Raw genomic sequence first — 14,889 nt, 5'->3', positions numbered from 1 at the left:
TTGGGATCCTGTGACATGCAGGGGGATCTGTCCACATAAGATCTCCGCAAGCCACGCTGATGTCATTCTCTCACCCAGCTGAAGTCAATGTGGGCGGTATTGTGGCAGCTGTGGTCGTGCTGCTTATCGTGCTGGCACTGGTTGCCTTCGGCATCTGGTTCGCCTACCGTCGTGGCTTTTTCAGCAGTAAGTATTAAGCTACCCACTTGGGCTGCGAACATACCTCTCCCCGCCCCCTTCCACTTGTGCTCAGCCACCCCCTTGACCCTAGGTAGTTCCTTGGCTGCTGCTGACGCTATTGGGAGAAGCCATTGCATGGCAAAGGGGTCTCTGCTCCCTGCACCTTCTCTGTGAAGGGGCATCTGCGCAGTGGGCTCAGACTATCTGTGATGCAGCAAACTTTGGCTGCCTTACCCCTTTCAATGAGAAAGTGCTCCCTGTGGAGTTCTTGACCCTGTTGGGCAGCTCTCCATCAAGCCACCTTTGACTCCAGATGGAGCATTGCAGGCTGTGGTGCAAAGCTTGCTTGGCTGCGTCATGGTCAGGCCTGTGCTCCCCCCTTCCGTGAATCTGTCTCGCATCCCCATGCGCGTGTGACCTGTCTGCTCTTGGCCCAGCCAGTTGAGTGCACTCTGAAAGCAGCATGGCCCCACGGAAGCCTGTGTTGCTGCCCACTGTAGCAGTGCCAGGATGCCACCCCTTGGAAATGGGACGTGTTGCTCGGCTGCCAACATTTAACCATTCTCTTTCTTTTTTTTCCCTTCCAGAGAGAAGAGAGTAAGTGGAACTTTGTACTCTGTTCAAGTTTGTGCCTTGTTTTCTGTCCGTCCTCCAAGCCTCTTCCACCCCTCTTGTGCTCCTGGCCTGCGGAGGTCCTTCGAGCGTTGTGGAGTGGGTAGAGTCTTCCCTTGGGGCACCAGGACTAGCCAGACTCTGCCATCTCCTCTGTAGCAGTTTAAATGCAGCCTGCGGGTAGAGTGCAAGGTGCCAGCGCCTTCGCCAAGCTCTTCCCCGCACCCCACTGTGCCCCAGCGTAGCTGCTGTGTGACACATTGCTGGGGCCCCCGCCAGGTGGGGTCTCTGGGTCAGGAACAGAGGGGAGACTTTAACCTTTCCTCTTGGACTAGGGCACATGTTTCTGCTGTCCCCACCATGGGTCACCCCTCCCTCTAAGGCCCACACTGTTCTAGCTCTATTCCAGCAGCATCTTCCAGCCGAAGACAAGGACTAAGCTTCCATCAGTGCAGTCTTCCCCACCCGAAAGGGTCCGCAGTGACATCTGGGTGGAGCACTGTCTTCCCCTGTTCCCCAGATGGCAGTGCTGTCTTGTGTCCCCACCTCTCGCTGGCCTGGTGAGCAAAAGGCTGCAGAAGAGTCTGAGCAGGGCAGTATGCTGCCTCTAGGCCAGGCCATGCATAGTCTCCTTCCTCTTATCCAAAAGAAGTCAACATCACAGGAGCGAATAGCACCTGCATGAGCTTGCAAATTCCCCCCTCCACAGCTCTGCTCATGTACCTGGTCCACAGCCCCCCACTTAGACTCATAGACTTTAAGGTCAGAAGGGACCATTATGATCATCTAGTCTGACCTCCTGCACAGTGCAGGCGCCAGAATCTCACCCATCCACTCCTGGAACAAACCCCTAACCTGTGTCTGAGCTATTGAAGTCCTCAAATCGTGGTTTGAAGACCTCGAGGTGCAGAGAATCTTCCAGCAAGTGACCCATGCCCCATGCTGCAGAGGAAGGCGAAAAACCTCCAGGGCCTCTGCCAATCTGCCCTGGAGGAAACTTCCTTCCGGACCCCAAATATGGCAATGCCCCAGCTCCTCCTCGGTCTTCTGTCTCACAAGGGTGTCGAGAGGCACTCAGATATTACACAACAGGGGACAAAAGCCCACAGATAGATGGGTGACCTGCATTCTAGCTGATTTCTAACCCCATTCCTTAGACAAAAGATCACCTTTCCTTCCTAATAAGCAAAGCACTCAGACAGAAAAAGCATTTACAAACAATGTTTGGACTCCTCTTCCAGCTCTGCCAGTACCCCCCTGTCCTGACCCTCCTCAGCCCTCACTTCTGTGCCATGTGGCCTAATTATACCAAGTTACAAGCTAGTTCTAACACGGGGACTGAGGAGATCCCAAAATCTACTTGGCACCCAAAGCAGGCTGGGTATCGGGACTAGGCCCCTTAGCTGCTCTCCCAATCTCGTCCTTGCGGCGTGTTGGGTATCGGATGAGGAAATAGGGATGGAAGGAAGAGGCCAGTCTGTAAAGCATCTCTCCTACCAGAGCTGGGGGAGGGTTGCCTTGCCTGATGGGGGTTGGGAAAGAAGGGGCAAATCAGGCACCTTCCGTCTATCTTTTGGTGTGAAGTTTGATGTAGCCTGGTGGTTAACCTCAGCTGCCTGCTAACTTGCTTCCCCAACATTGCTGGCTGTCTGGCTGACACTGGTGGGGTACAGTGGCACAGCTGGTGCTTGGGGTGTGGTCCGAGGAGCGACCTGCCCTTGTGAAGTGTCTTAGTTTAATTCTTTCTCATTTTAGCAGCACCAATAAGCAAGTTATCTACAGCCAGCCGTCCAACCGGAGTGATGTAAGTAGAATCTCCAGCCAGGCAGCTTTGCTCTGGTAACCCGGGAATTCTTTTGTCCCCAAAGAAAGAACTTTGTTCCTGGCTTCTTGAGTGTCAGGCCTGCGGTCAAATGGCCTGCAGGCTTTGGCAACCCCTGAGAGGGGCAGAGCGTAACCTAGCTACAGAGCCTGGTTACAGCAGTGATCTGCCCACGGCTTGTGGGCTTTATGGAGCCTCTGAGATGTACCTTGCCCAAAGCCAGCCACGTCCGTGGAGGGAAGGACAAACTGGTGGATACACACTTCACCTGACAAGCTTGGTTCATTTGCTGGACATAGCTGATGGTTCGAAGCTTGTCCATGTGTTGCCAGCCCAGTGTCAGTTCCTGGCTAGTGACTTGCACTGAGACTTTCCGACCTTGAGAGGAAGGATGGCCCAGTGGTTTGAGCACTAAACAGGCACTCGGCAGACCTGGATTCAATTCCTCGTTCTGTCACACTCAGCCTCTGAGACGTGCCCACGGTCATACATCGGTGTCTACAGTTAAACAGCTAGCTGCTGTTCTTCCATCGACCTAGCGCTGTCTACACCGGCTGTTAGGTCAGCTTAACTACATGGCTCAAGGTGTGGATTTTTCACACCTCCGAGCAACATAGTTGGGTCAACTTAACGTTTTGGTGTAGACCTGGCCTTAGTCTGTCTGGCCCAGACCCATCAAGGTATTGAGGCTCATAACTTCCACTGAAATGGAGCCTAAATACTTCTATGGATCTGTGCCTCAGGTACCCAGTTCCCTGTGTAATGAGGATAAAAACACTGCCCTGCCCTGCCCCTGGGGGCTGTGAGGATAAATACATGAAAAACCCTGAGGTGCTCAGATACTGTGATGACTTGCGCCAGAGCAATTACATAGATAATTACCGTATAAGTCAGGTAGGTAGATTCCCCAGCGTCCCAGACAGTAATTCTTCTGGGTGTGGTGGGAGTTGGTGTTCCACTCTTCAGAATTGGCCAGATTTGCTGGAGGAGCCTGTGTATCAGAGCCCATCAGTCACTGTCAGGCCTGTGAGACCTTCTGTTCGGTGTACATTTGATTCTCACCAATGCCTTTCCTCTAAGGCTTGAGCTAAAAATGGGGCAGCTCTAAACTAGAGAAACTCGTCTTATGTTTTGAGAGTTCACAAGGGTAGAACCTGCCACTTAGCAAGGAGTTCCAAGTGTCTCCCCAGCACTGCCGGTGCGACCGGCCCCTCGATACAGAGACAGTCCTGACACGTTATGTCCAGCGGGGAGGATTTCTCTCTTGCCAGGAGACTGTCTATAGAGTTGCCCTGCTCAGTCTAACACTGCAGCGCCACCAGCCCCACCCGGCGTTTACGTTTTGAGGTGCTAGTCAGGCATGATCAGCGCTGGCGAGAGACATGTAAACACATCTCCTTTTAGGGCCTCCACCCACACCCCACCCAGTGAAAACCTGCTGTGCTGGCTCTGTAACTTTCAATCCTTTTGCAACCTCGAGTCGCCCTTTGATCCCGAGCCAAATGTGCACGAAGGTCTCCAACAGGGCATCGTTCCTGGCTGTGTTAGGTGATTGTAGAGTCAGAGATTGAGGCCAGAAAAGCAGGGCAGCTGTTAGTTTTCTCCCCTCTCCCCAGTTAGAGAACCGGTCAGTCTGGCAGCTATGGTGCAGCTTGCTAATGTTGCATGGAATTAAAGAGCTAAAGCCCCCGATTTTTAAAATGAAAACCATTCCCCCAGACACAGAGCGTGGGGTAAGGGAGCTCCAGTGCATTGCTTGGCCATGCAAGCCATTAAACCAAGGAGCTTTCAGTAATGCTGTGCTATGATCCCGACTAACCTTACTCATGTGCTAAATAGGCAAAGGCCCTTAAAGTGAAATTCCAATGCAAGAGTGTAAATCGAATGACTAATCAGTGCAGTGAGAAATAACTCATTTGTAATATCTGGAATGTAATTAAACAATCAGCCAGAGGCCATTCTGAGAGTCAGATGGAGACTGGGACACAGGAAGTGGTGTCTGCACGCTGAGTCTTTTGTCTGTCATCAGACGGAGGGAGGGTAACACTTTCAAAAGCACCAAAGTTCTATTTTCAAAAGTGACGTAGGTACTTAAAGAGCCCACAGGCTGGATTTCTGAAGGATGTAGGTGCCTAAAGATGCAGATGTGTTCCTGAGTATTTTTGGAAATCTCCCTCGGTGCCTATATGCATGTTCAGACACCTAAATGCCATTAAAAACCTGGCCCCAAGCACCTCCACCACTCCTGAAAATGGGACTTCAGAGCCACTTAGCTGGGACGTTTTGCACAAAAATGTCAGGAAAATTCTGTCTTTGCTGCGAGCCCAGCACCATTTGCTGGTCTGAGGTAGAGAAAACAGGAGTTATTGCTCGTGGTAAATCCAGAGTCAGGATCTGGGAGTTAAAGGGTTCTGTTCCCAACTTGATCCCTTACACCTACTGTGCCTCCACTTACGCATTTGTTAAATGGGTGTAATACGTCGTTGTGGTGATTCAGTTGTTTAACAGCTTGGGATCCTTGGCTCAGGTATTACATAGATGCCACTGGTGTGTTCTGCTCTGTCAAGTGGTGCAGCCACTCAGGCCGCTTCCCCAGAACACAGGTAGATCTCCCATGGGCTCCACACAAGGCACAGAGGGATGTATACTTGACAAGACCCAAACCCTGCGTGCTAGACACATGGATTGATGCTGGAGATGGGCTGGCAGAGAAGTTGTGAAGGTGATTCTCACACAGGGCTGGAATAATGGTGTGTTGCCAGGCCAAGTTTCTCCTAAGTGAACAGCCAGCTCTTCCCTGACACCTGGCGGCTTTGCGATGAGAGAGATTGAGCCCATAAACATAACTTCACCTGCAACCTAGTCTGTGCTTCTCCCCAGAAAACCTAGTGCTCTCCTGCTGAGCCACTTGGTGGTGGCTGCGGCGTTAGACCTGCCCCCAAGAGCTCAGTCTAGGTAGACAGGCTAGACAAACAGGGTGGGAGAGGAAACGGGCACTGAAAGCACAAGTGACTTGCTCAAGGTGGGAGGCAGAGCGGGAACTGGGACCCGGGTCTCCTGATTCCCAGCCCAGTGTCCTCATTGCTGGAACTCGCTGTTTCTCCTTGGCCATGCAGCACCATGAGCTTTTCTCTCCGAGGGGCTCGGGGATGGGGGCAGAGAGAGCAGGTTCCTTTTGAAGGATTCGCTGTAATTCGTGTACATGGGAATTCACTGTGTCTTTCTTTCACTCTCCCAGGGAGAATTCAAACAGACCTCGTCCTTCCTGGTGTGACATTGGCCCTGGATTGGCTCCCCCTCTCCTGCCGACGTCCTGCCCCTTGCCCTATGAACTGCTGTAAATGCTCTGTGTGAATTACTGTAACTCACTGCGATTTTAACTATTTTTTTTTTTAAGTTTCACCTAGTGCCTTTTTAGTCATGTTCTAGACTCTCCTTGTCCCATAGAGTCATGGGGCTGGAGTCTTGCCCACTGCTCTACAGGTGACTTTGCATAAGCCAATCTTATTTTCCTAAGAGCAACAGATGACAAACCCAGCTGCTGAACACTTGCTGGCATTGCAGATTGCTCGCCCTGCTTTGGGGATGTCCTCTAGCACCGGGCTTCCCCAAGGAGGGTGAAATTCAGCCCAGGCGGCAGGCCAGCGTGAGGCCTTTGCAGCACCGTAGTGCCACTTAAGCCTGTCGGAGGGTTTTATGTTGCCAGAAGTAGAGGGCTGGGGAGACCTGGTTATGCTAAAGCACTGAATGTAGGGAACGCAAGTATATTTTTTGTGACTGTAGAAGATTGTTGCGTGGTGTCCCCATCCCTGCCCCCACTGTCACTGCTGTACTAGTGTGTCAGGATGTCATCTTTGTGGTGTCTGAACAGGTTGAATTCTACATCTCCCTGGAGCAAGAGGTGATTGGTGAGAAGGGATTGGGGCATAGCAACGAGATCTAAGGGGACTTGCCCAGCTCTCCCTTGGCCTGTGATTTGGGTGTGAGGCAGCAGAGAGAAAATCCAGTCCAGAAGAAATTGAGAATTTCTTCCCACTGATTTACGGCCCTGTTTGAGCTCTTTCAGCCCTGTTTGGCAGGGCCAGAAGAGCCTTTCAGAACAGCTTGGTTCTGTCTGGCATTTTTGGGCCAAATGTTGATGTAAACCAGATTGGCTGGCACAGCATGGAGACGGAGTTCACACCTTGCCATGGGCCATATCCTAAAGGTGCAGGGGGCCATGGTGAGACCTAGCGATGCTCTGCAGGCTCCTGCTGTTCAGAGTTGTGGGGTGGATTTGGCTTTCTCGAGGGAGAAGTTCTGGGCCCTTCCTCAAGGCAGGCGCTTGTAAAGGCTTGGCGTTAAGTCGCCTTGTGCTGCTTCACCCTGCATTCCCCACAGTGACGCCGGTGCACCCAACTCTGGCTGGTGTGGCCAAGCTTCTGCTCCTGCTTGGGAAGGAAGATGCAGTCAGCTTTCACGTTGTTAGTACTTGGGTCACGCTTTGCATGGAAGATGCTCTACAAGGCAAACAGCTGTTCGACTGGTGACTGGGTGAGACGACTAAAGGTGTGTAGGTGCCTTGTTATTCCCACTTACATTAAGAACTTGTGGTGTGAAGAGTCCTTAGTGCAAATGAGACTCAGACCTGTAGGGCTGAATGGGAAGAAGGTGAGTGGCTAGATCCTTGAGCACTCAGCCTTTAAATGCCTGTTGTAAGTGCCTCCTGAGCACTGAGCTAGGCAGACACACCTACAGATCCTACATCAGGGTAACAGACGTCCTGACGATATTGGGATTGGCCTGGTATTAGGGGCTTTGTCTTATATATGCAACTACATCCCCTGCTGTCCATCCATTTCCCACCCACCTCCGGGAAAAAAAAGTTCCAATTTTTCCAGTATCTGGTCACCCCAACCTCAGTATGAATGGCAGGAGTTTTGAACCACCACACATCTGGATCCATTGAGAAATACGTGTAGAGGACGAGCCTGTTGCAGTGACGGAGCTGCCGTCTGAAGGAGCAGGAAAGGGGCTGCTTCCAGGCTGCGGCAGATGGTGCCTCGTCCGTGGAATCTCTGATGTTCTCTCACGGGGCTCCAAAGCAGACTAGATTGGTTACCAGGAATAATGGCAGCTGGAATCAGATCCTTCACTTTGTTGGGTCACAGTGCGTAACCACCATGGCAAGAGCTCTCCAGGAGGCCAGACTCCTCTCCCAACAGCTGGACAGATTTAACTGTGCAGCCGCTTTTTATTACAGTTCAGCAAGAGAAACCTTACCAGACCTTAACTTGAAAGCCTGAGACACTGTTAATAGTCACTTTTTAAACCACTTTAAAATACTTGTGTAATTTTATCTATTTGTAACTGGAAATAAACCCTTTGATTTGAGTTCAGTCTCCTGGAACATTTGGAAGGAGGAAGGTGGGGCTGGCTGTCTAGGAGGTGGAGTGGACTGCAGCTTTCCTGCTGGTCAGTGGTGGAACTGGAGGGACTGCACAGTAGTTCTATGCATCTAACACAGTGGTGATACTCAGACCTCAGTAGTTCAGGAGCCAAATTAGCAATCAACCATGTTCATATTTAAACAGTATGACGGGAAATATTTAGTTTTCATATATTCTCATAGCAAAATGACTGACCAAGTATTATTTATATCAACTACAAATGGTGGTTAACGTAGTGTAAGCATCCCGACTGGTTGTTAATTCATCACACAGCGTTTTAATTTCATGTGCTGCAAAGAGCTGCAGGAGACACATTCAAGAAAGAACCACTCGTGAACGTCAGTCTGAGTATCACTGATCTAACAGCTGTGTTGGCATCTGAACTGGGAGCAAATTTGCCGGGGAGGAGAGACTGTTACTCTTGACTGATTCAGGCTGAATTCAACAAATAGTTTGGGCTGAAAAAAAGGGGTATTTTTTAAGTCAATGTTTGTTCTTTCTTTAGAAAGTGTGTGTTGTTTTCTGATTCAGCCAATGTAAAAAACACCACAACATGGCTGAGTTGAAAAGGAAAACTCAACATTTCACTTGAGCCAACCAAAATGTTTGTTAATCCAGAGCAAGAATTTTTCACCCGGACAACAGTTGTTTTTAGAATTGGATTTGGTTCGACTCCAACCTGATTCTTTTCCAGAATATTTGGTTCAGCCTCCAAATAAAAACATCCATTATTTGCTGAACTCTGGTTAGCAGCACTCTCCCACCCCTCTGTTCACACTGGTGCTAAGGGAAGCCTGGCTGGGGAGAACTTGAGGTCTCTGGCTGGGACTGTTCGGGCAGACTTCAGGCCATGTCTACACTAGCACTTATGTGAAAAAACACCTCCCTGAGTGACATAAGTTTTGCCGGCATAAGCACTCATGTGCCCAGCGCTCTGTTGGTGGGAGACACTCACCTGCTGACAGAGCTACCGCTGCTTGTTGGGTTGGTTTTCTGATGTCCATGGGAGAGCTCTCTCCTGTCGGCATAACAGGCTACACGAGCAATCTTACAGAAGCACGGCTGCGTTGGTGTCTCTGTGAGCTTGTAAGTGTAGACGTGGCCTTAGTAGGTGGTGAGCTCCAGCATTTTCCTTCAGATTTTTTACATCTATGTATGGAATGAATGTATGTGCACCCATATGGAGGTGATGTGGGGAGGGATGGGGTTTGGAGTGTGGGGGAGGGGCTGTGTTCTGGGGGAGACGGTCAAAGTGTGGGGGGTAGGGGCTCTGGGGGGCTGAGGATGAGGGCTTTAGAGCGTGTGGGGTGCAGTCTCCAGCTGGGGGTGAGGGCTTTGGGGTGGGGCTGGGTGTAAGGAGTTTGGGATGTGGGAGGAAGCTCAGGGCTAGAGCAGAGGGTTGAGGGGGGATGAGGGGTGTGGGAGGAGGCTCAGGGCTAGAGCAGAGGGTTGGGGTGTGGGAGGAGGCTCAGGGCTAGAGCGGAGGGTTGGGGTGTTGAGGGAGGCTCCAGGCTAGAGCAGAGGGTTGGGGTGGGGGGATGAGGGGTCTGAGGTGCACAATGGGGCCCTGTTCTCTGCTGGCCCTTAGGCACTACCCTCACACATAGCTCTGTGCTGGAGACCGTGGCTTGACCTGGGGCTGCATGTTGCCTTTCGCACTGCTATAGGTGCCTGAATCAGAGCAAGTTGGCTCCACTTCAATCCAAATGAGGCCACAGTGAAGCTGGGAGATCCCTGTGCAGGAGCTGAGAGGGTAAGGGCCACGTCCCTGTTGTGCCGTTCTGGTCAGGACACCGAGACCCACAAGCCTTGGTGTTACCCTTCTGCCTTACCACGAGTGAGCTTTGCTGGAGATTAGACTGTGTGTCAGCTCCCTGCTCTGCCAGGCTGTCCGGCTCACCAGCAAACGCTTTGAGACTCTGCCAGCCTTTTCCTTGCCTTGCAGGTCACATTCACTGACCTGCAGTTCCCCAGAGAGAGCCTGCAGCCTGTCCCCCTCTTGGGACTGTCTCAGAAAGTAAGTTCACTGCCTCCAAAGAGACGGGGCACGAGCCTGTCAGGCCAGCTGAGGGTCACTTAATGCTTCAATAGAGCAGCTCAGAGATGGCTTATAGGAAAACTCAGAAGTTTAACAAAGAACAGAGATTTGAGGAACAGACACAGCTGGTTATAAACAAAGCTTGCTGTCTACTGCCTAAAACTTAATTTTAGCACGTTTTAATCTTTGCCTAAGCAGTTTTCTCACTTAGCTCCTGCCTTTCAGGCTAAGAGGAAAAGGATCTGCCCCTCACAGGCTTTCAGGTGCCATCCCTATTGTCCTCTGAGTGAGGGATAACCAAGCTGGCTTTCTGCCTCCTATATCTTTTCCAGTCTCTTGTCTTTGTCTCAAGAGCCAGGAAGCCTTTGGGGGAGGGGGCACGAACTCGGACGTGTAGAGAGCTAACTAGTAGTTCTCTCTGCTGCTCGATGGCTTTGTTGATCTTATATGTAAATGTCCTTTCATGGGGCTCTGCTTGTCATCAAGCCACTTAGAGAGGAGAACCCCCATTCCTTGGTCTGGGGCAGCCTTGCTGTAGGCACTGCCTCCAAAACACAGGTGTAAGAGCATATTGCCAGCACTCATATGTCATTCTCTATATCCACACACATCATGACTTTCAGGACCAGCATGTCACCTGTTTATGGATGATACTTTTCATGACAACAGTGTATTGGGGACAGTGACCGTCAGGGTGAATTACTGGAGCGTGGGCCCTTTGCCAGTGGGCACTGAGGGTCAGACCGGTGGAGAGCATCAGGCCCCTAGAGGGGATTGCAGTCAGGATCTTGTGGACTCTTATTTTCCCTTCGGAAAGTCTCTGATAAAATGCCTCATCCGTGGTCTGCTCTGAGGAACAGACCCAGCCATGCAGAGCCAGTGGAGATTGGCACCCCAGCCCAGAGCAACTGCTTAGCCCCATCCTGCGTGGGACATTTCTCCACAGCCATCACCGAGCCCCTGGATGCAAATGAACAATAAACGCAGTGGATCACCACATGGCCGCTGACATCACATAAGAATGCTCAGCCAGCCAATCGGCACATGGCTACAAAATGTGATCACGTTTCCATGGCAGTCATGGATGGTGCTGCAGACACACCTGGGGAAAAGATGCTGGGAGACTCTGGAGCAGAGGCCAGCCTGGTGTGAATGGGAGTAACCCGCTCTGAGGTGCGGGCAGAAGCTGGTTCCCTGGTGTATTGAACAACCCTAGCCAGAACCATCTCCACACCCAGAGCTTCGTGGGGAGGGCAGGTGGGTGAGGGAACTGAGTGGCTGGGAGTGAGGACACCTGGGTTCTATATACAGCTCTAGGAGGGGACTGGGCATCTAGTGGTTAGAGCACAGGGCTCTGGGATGCTGGACTCCTGGGCCTATTCCGAGCTCTGGCAGGGGAGTGGGGTCTAGTGGTTAGTGGCTGGACTCTTGCCTTCAGCACTGTAACTGTCAGAGTAAGTCAGTCCGACCCTCGGCTTTCATCTTTCAGCCCCACTGGGAGTCACCAACTTTTCCCTTGATGACCCTGCCTCGTTCTGTGGAACTGGTCTCGGTGAAAAATTCCTAGTTGCTTGTTACCTCGCACATAGGAGGCCCTGCCAAATTCACGGTCATAGGATTTTAAAAATCATAAATTTCAGTTTGATATTTACGCCTGAAATTTCATGGTGGTGTAACCGTGGGGGTCCTGACCCCAAAAGGAGGTGGGGGGGTTGCAAGGCTATTGTAGGAGTGGGGTCATGGTGTTGCCACCCTTCTGCTGCTGACAGCAGCGCTGCCTTCAGAGCTGGGCAGCCGGAGAGCTGTGGCTGCTGGCCAGGCACCCATCTCTGAAGGCAGCGCTGGTGCCAGCAGCGGCGCAGCAGGGTGGCTTGGTACGGTATTGCCCCCTTCCTTCTGTGCTGCTGCTGGTGGGGCAATGTCTTCAGAGCAGCCGCTGCTCTCCAGCCACCCAGCTCTGAAGGCAGTGTAGTTGTAAAGATAGCAGTACTGCAACCCCTCTGCGATAGCCTTGCAACCCCCCTCCCCACAATGCCCTTTTGGGTCGGAACCTCCAGTATGAGAAACACTGGTCTCCCCTGTGAAATCTGTATAGTATAGGGTACAAGGACACAAAAGACCAGATTTCAGAAGAAGGGAGAGCAGGTGTCGTGGTCAATGACACATTTTTCGTGGCCATGAATTTGATAGGGCCCTACTCCTACTATCTCCCACCCTTCAGCTCCACTTCTGCTCTTGCTTTAAGCCCATATTCTCCCTCCCAGCCAGCCCACACTGGTGTCTGATGCTCTAGAAAGCCAGAGGGGTGGGAGCTGCCACAGGCCAGGCCAGAGGAGATGAGGGGTGGGGGTAGGGGTGGGAAATCCCAGCTGAGGGGAGGTCTGGAAGCGAGGCAGCAGTAGGAGCTGTGATAGCCCAGGCCGGAGGAGATGAAGCCAGGGTGGGAATCTCAGCTGAAGGGGAACTGGATTTCTGGGAGGTCAGAGGGGCGGGAGCTGCCACAGGCCAGGCCAGAGGAGATGGAGGCTGGGATGGGGCTGGGTCTCTGGGAGGAGCTGTCCTGAGACAAACACCTAGATGAGGGTTTCAGCGGTTCAGCATTCCCAGGAACTCACACAAGAACTGGCCTTTCTCTCTGTAAGGCAGGGGCTACAGCAGCTTGTCAGAGCCAACATGGCCTCACAGAGCAGTGAGGGCATCATCAAGCTGTCGAGGGAGGAGCTGGAGGCCCTGAAAGCTGCCTTTGATGAAGGGAACCTCGCTGGAGTGGCCTCCAGGCTGCAGGAGATGCTGGAGTCGCTGGAGACTGTCCAGCTGGATGTGGGAATCACGGGCGAGACCGGCTCTGGGAAGTCGTCCTTTGTCAACGCCCTCTGGGGCCTGGGCGATGAAGATGCAGGTGCCGCCCGCACTGGTGTGGTGGAGACCACCAGGGAGCCGACTCCATATCAGCATCCCCGGTACCCCAAAGTGACCATCTGGGACCTGCCAGGGATTGGCACACCCGATTTCCACCCTGACACCTACCTGGAGCAGGTCAGCTTCTCGCGCTATGACATCTTCTTCATCATTGCCTCACAGCGCTTCACCGCCAACCACGCCGCTCTGGCCCGCCACATCCAGGCCATGGACAAGAGTTTCTACTTCGTCCGCTCCAAGGTGGATGTAGACCTGGACTGCTCCCTCAGGCGCCGGCCATCCAACTACAGCGAAGTGGGGGTGCTGCAGGAGATCCGACAGAATTGCCTGGAGGGTCTGCGGGCCCAAGGCATCCACTCGCCCCAGGTCTTCCTCCTCTCGGCCTTTGATCTCAGCAAGTACGACTTCCACCTCCTGGGGGAGACGCTGGAGAGGGAGCTAAGCCATCACAAGCGGCACGCCTTCCTGATGGCCCTGCCCAACATCTCCCTGCACATCCTGGAGAAGAAGAAGGCAGCAATGTTGGAGCACATGTGGCTGGTCTCCACCGTGGCCTGTGGTGTCCACGCCGCGCCCATCCCAGGGCTCCTGATCTCCTGCGATGTGGACATCCTGACCAGGACCCTGCAAGGTTACTGCAAGGGCTTTGGCCTGGATGATGACTCTCTGGAGAAGCTGGCGGCACAAATGGGGCAGCCAGTGGAGCAGATGAAGGCCGTGATCAAGTCACCGTTGGCCAAGGAGATCTCCAACATCCTGGTGGTGCAGCTGTTGATACAGGCAGGCAGCGAGGCACCTAAGCTAGCCAATGAGGTGCTGAGCTCTGTCCCACTCCTGGGCTCACTTGCATCTGGAGCACTGTCTTTTGCCACCACGTACAAGATGCTGAGGAGTTTTGTGAATGCGGTGGCTGCTGATGCCCAGAAGGTGCTTATTAAAGCCTTCAACCTGGATGCTAAGAAATGAGCCAGAAAGGAGGAGAGAGAAAGATTGAAACATCTTCTGTGAGGCAAGGGACCAAAACCCAGTGCCAGGTGCAGACAGGATTCCAGCATCCCGTGGAAATCCCTCAAGCTTCCTACCTGATCTCAGAATTTCATTCCAGAGCTGGATATAAAATCCATGATTGAATTTCTAAAGTTTCTGCTGTATTTGTTACTTTGCGATTTAAATGTCAAATATCCAAGCTGGTTCTGTTGGATGGTGCAAATCAGGGGTGAGTGTGTTGTATACCAGGAGTAGTCCATCTTAAATAGTTCCACATAAACTGTGGGTAATTCCATTATAAATAGATACTTCATTGTAAACTGGTCATAACTCTGTTGTAAATACACCGCTGTAAACCAGAAATAACACAGATGTCAATACTCTGTTGTAAACCAAGGGGAAATCTACTTGATACCAGGAGTAATGCTGGTGTGAACCAGGAGTAACTCTTGTACATAGATTGTTATAACCTGGGGTTACCCCATTATAACTAAATGGTTTATTGTAAACTAGATGTGGTTTTACTGTAAATACTCCATTGTAAATGAGGTGTAACGCTGTTGTAAACCAGAAGCTGTAAATATTCTGGGCCAGAACCTCAGCTGGGGCAAATTGGGAGAAAGCTCCACGTAAGTCACTGGGCTGTGTGGCCTAGTGGACTGAAGACTAGAGTTTTATCCCCAGCTCTGCTGTTCCATGACCATGGGAAAGTCACTTCCCCTCCACGTACCTCAGTTTCCCCACCTGTAGAATGGGAATAATGATGCTGACCTCCTTTGTAAAGAATTTGAGATCTATTGATGTAAGAGCTAGTGATTACTAGGGTAGAAAATACGAAGTGAGGATCTGGCCAGGCATTGTGAACCAAGAGTAACCTCTCTGAAATTGCAGTAAAGCCAGAG

General features: G+C 51.8%; 2 protein-coding genes across 4 annotated transcripts in view; both read left to right on the top strand.

Moving 5' to 3' along the window:
- The window catches only part of LOC127037829 (junctional adhesion molecule A-like), a 54,547-nt gene extending 52,001 nt beyond the window's left edge, over positions 1 to 2,546 (top strand). For both annotated transcript variants that reach the window (XM_050929957.1, XM_050929958.1), the window contains 2 exons: positions 79 to 186; positions 768 to 2,546. In XM_050929957.1, coding sequence (XP_050785914.1) covers positions 79 to 186; positions 768 to 781 — 122 coding nt within the window. In that variant the 3' untranslated portion in view covers positions 782 to 2,546. The remainder of the gene's footprint in view (positions 1 to 78; positions 187 to 767) is intronic.
- On the top strand, positions 2,546 to 14,181 carry LOC127037794 (interferon-inducible GTPase 5-like). Of its 2 annotated transcripts, XM_050929887.1 has the most exons (4): positions 2,546 to 2,596; positions 5,853 to 8,068; positions 9,711 to 9,796; positions 12,724 to 14,181. In XM_050929887.1, the coding sequence occupies exon 4, from the start codon at positions 12,755 to 12,757 to the stop codon at positions 13,964 to 13,966; it is 1,212 nt and encodes a 403-aa protein (XP_050785844.1). In that variant the 5' UTR covers positions 2,546 to 2,596; positions 5,853 to 8,068; positions 9,711 to 9,796; positions 12,724 to 12,754; the 3' UTR covers positions 13,967 to 14,181. The 2 variants fall into 2 exon arrangements, with proteins under 2 accessions (XP_050785844.1, XP_050785845.1); XM_050929888.1 differs by lacking the exons at positions 2,546 to 2,596; positions 5,853 to 8,068 and having other exon boundaries at positions 9,499 to 9,796; positions 12,728 to 14,181.
- The last annotated feature ends 708 nt before the right edge of the window (positions 14,182 to 14,889 follow it).

Source organism: Gopherus flavomarginatus, chromosome 20 (assembly GCF_025201925.1).
Source record: "Gopherus flavomarginatus isolate rGopFla2 chromosome 20, rGopFla2.mat.asm, whole genome shotgun sequence".
Taxonomy (NCBI): domain Eukaryota; kingdom Metazoa; phylum Chordata; order Testudines; family Testudinidae; genus Gopherus; species Gopherus flavomarginatus.
The sequence above is the reverse complement of the archived record's forward strand: the minus strand, read 5'-3'. Positions and strand labels throughout refer to the sequence as shown.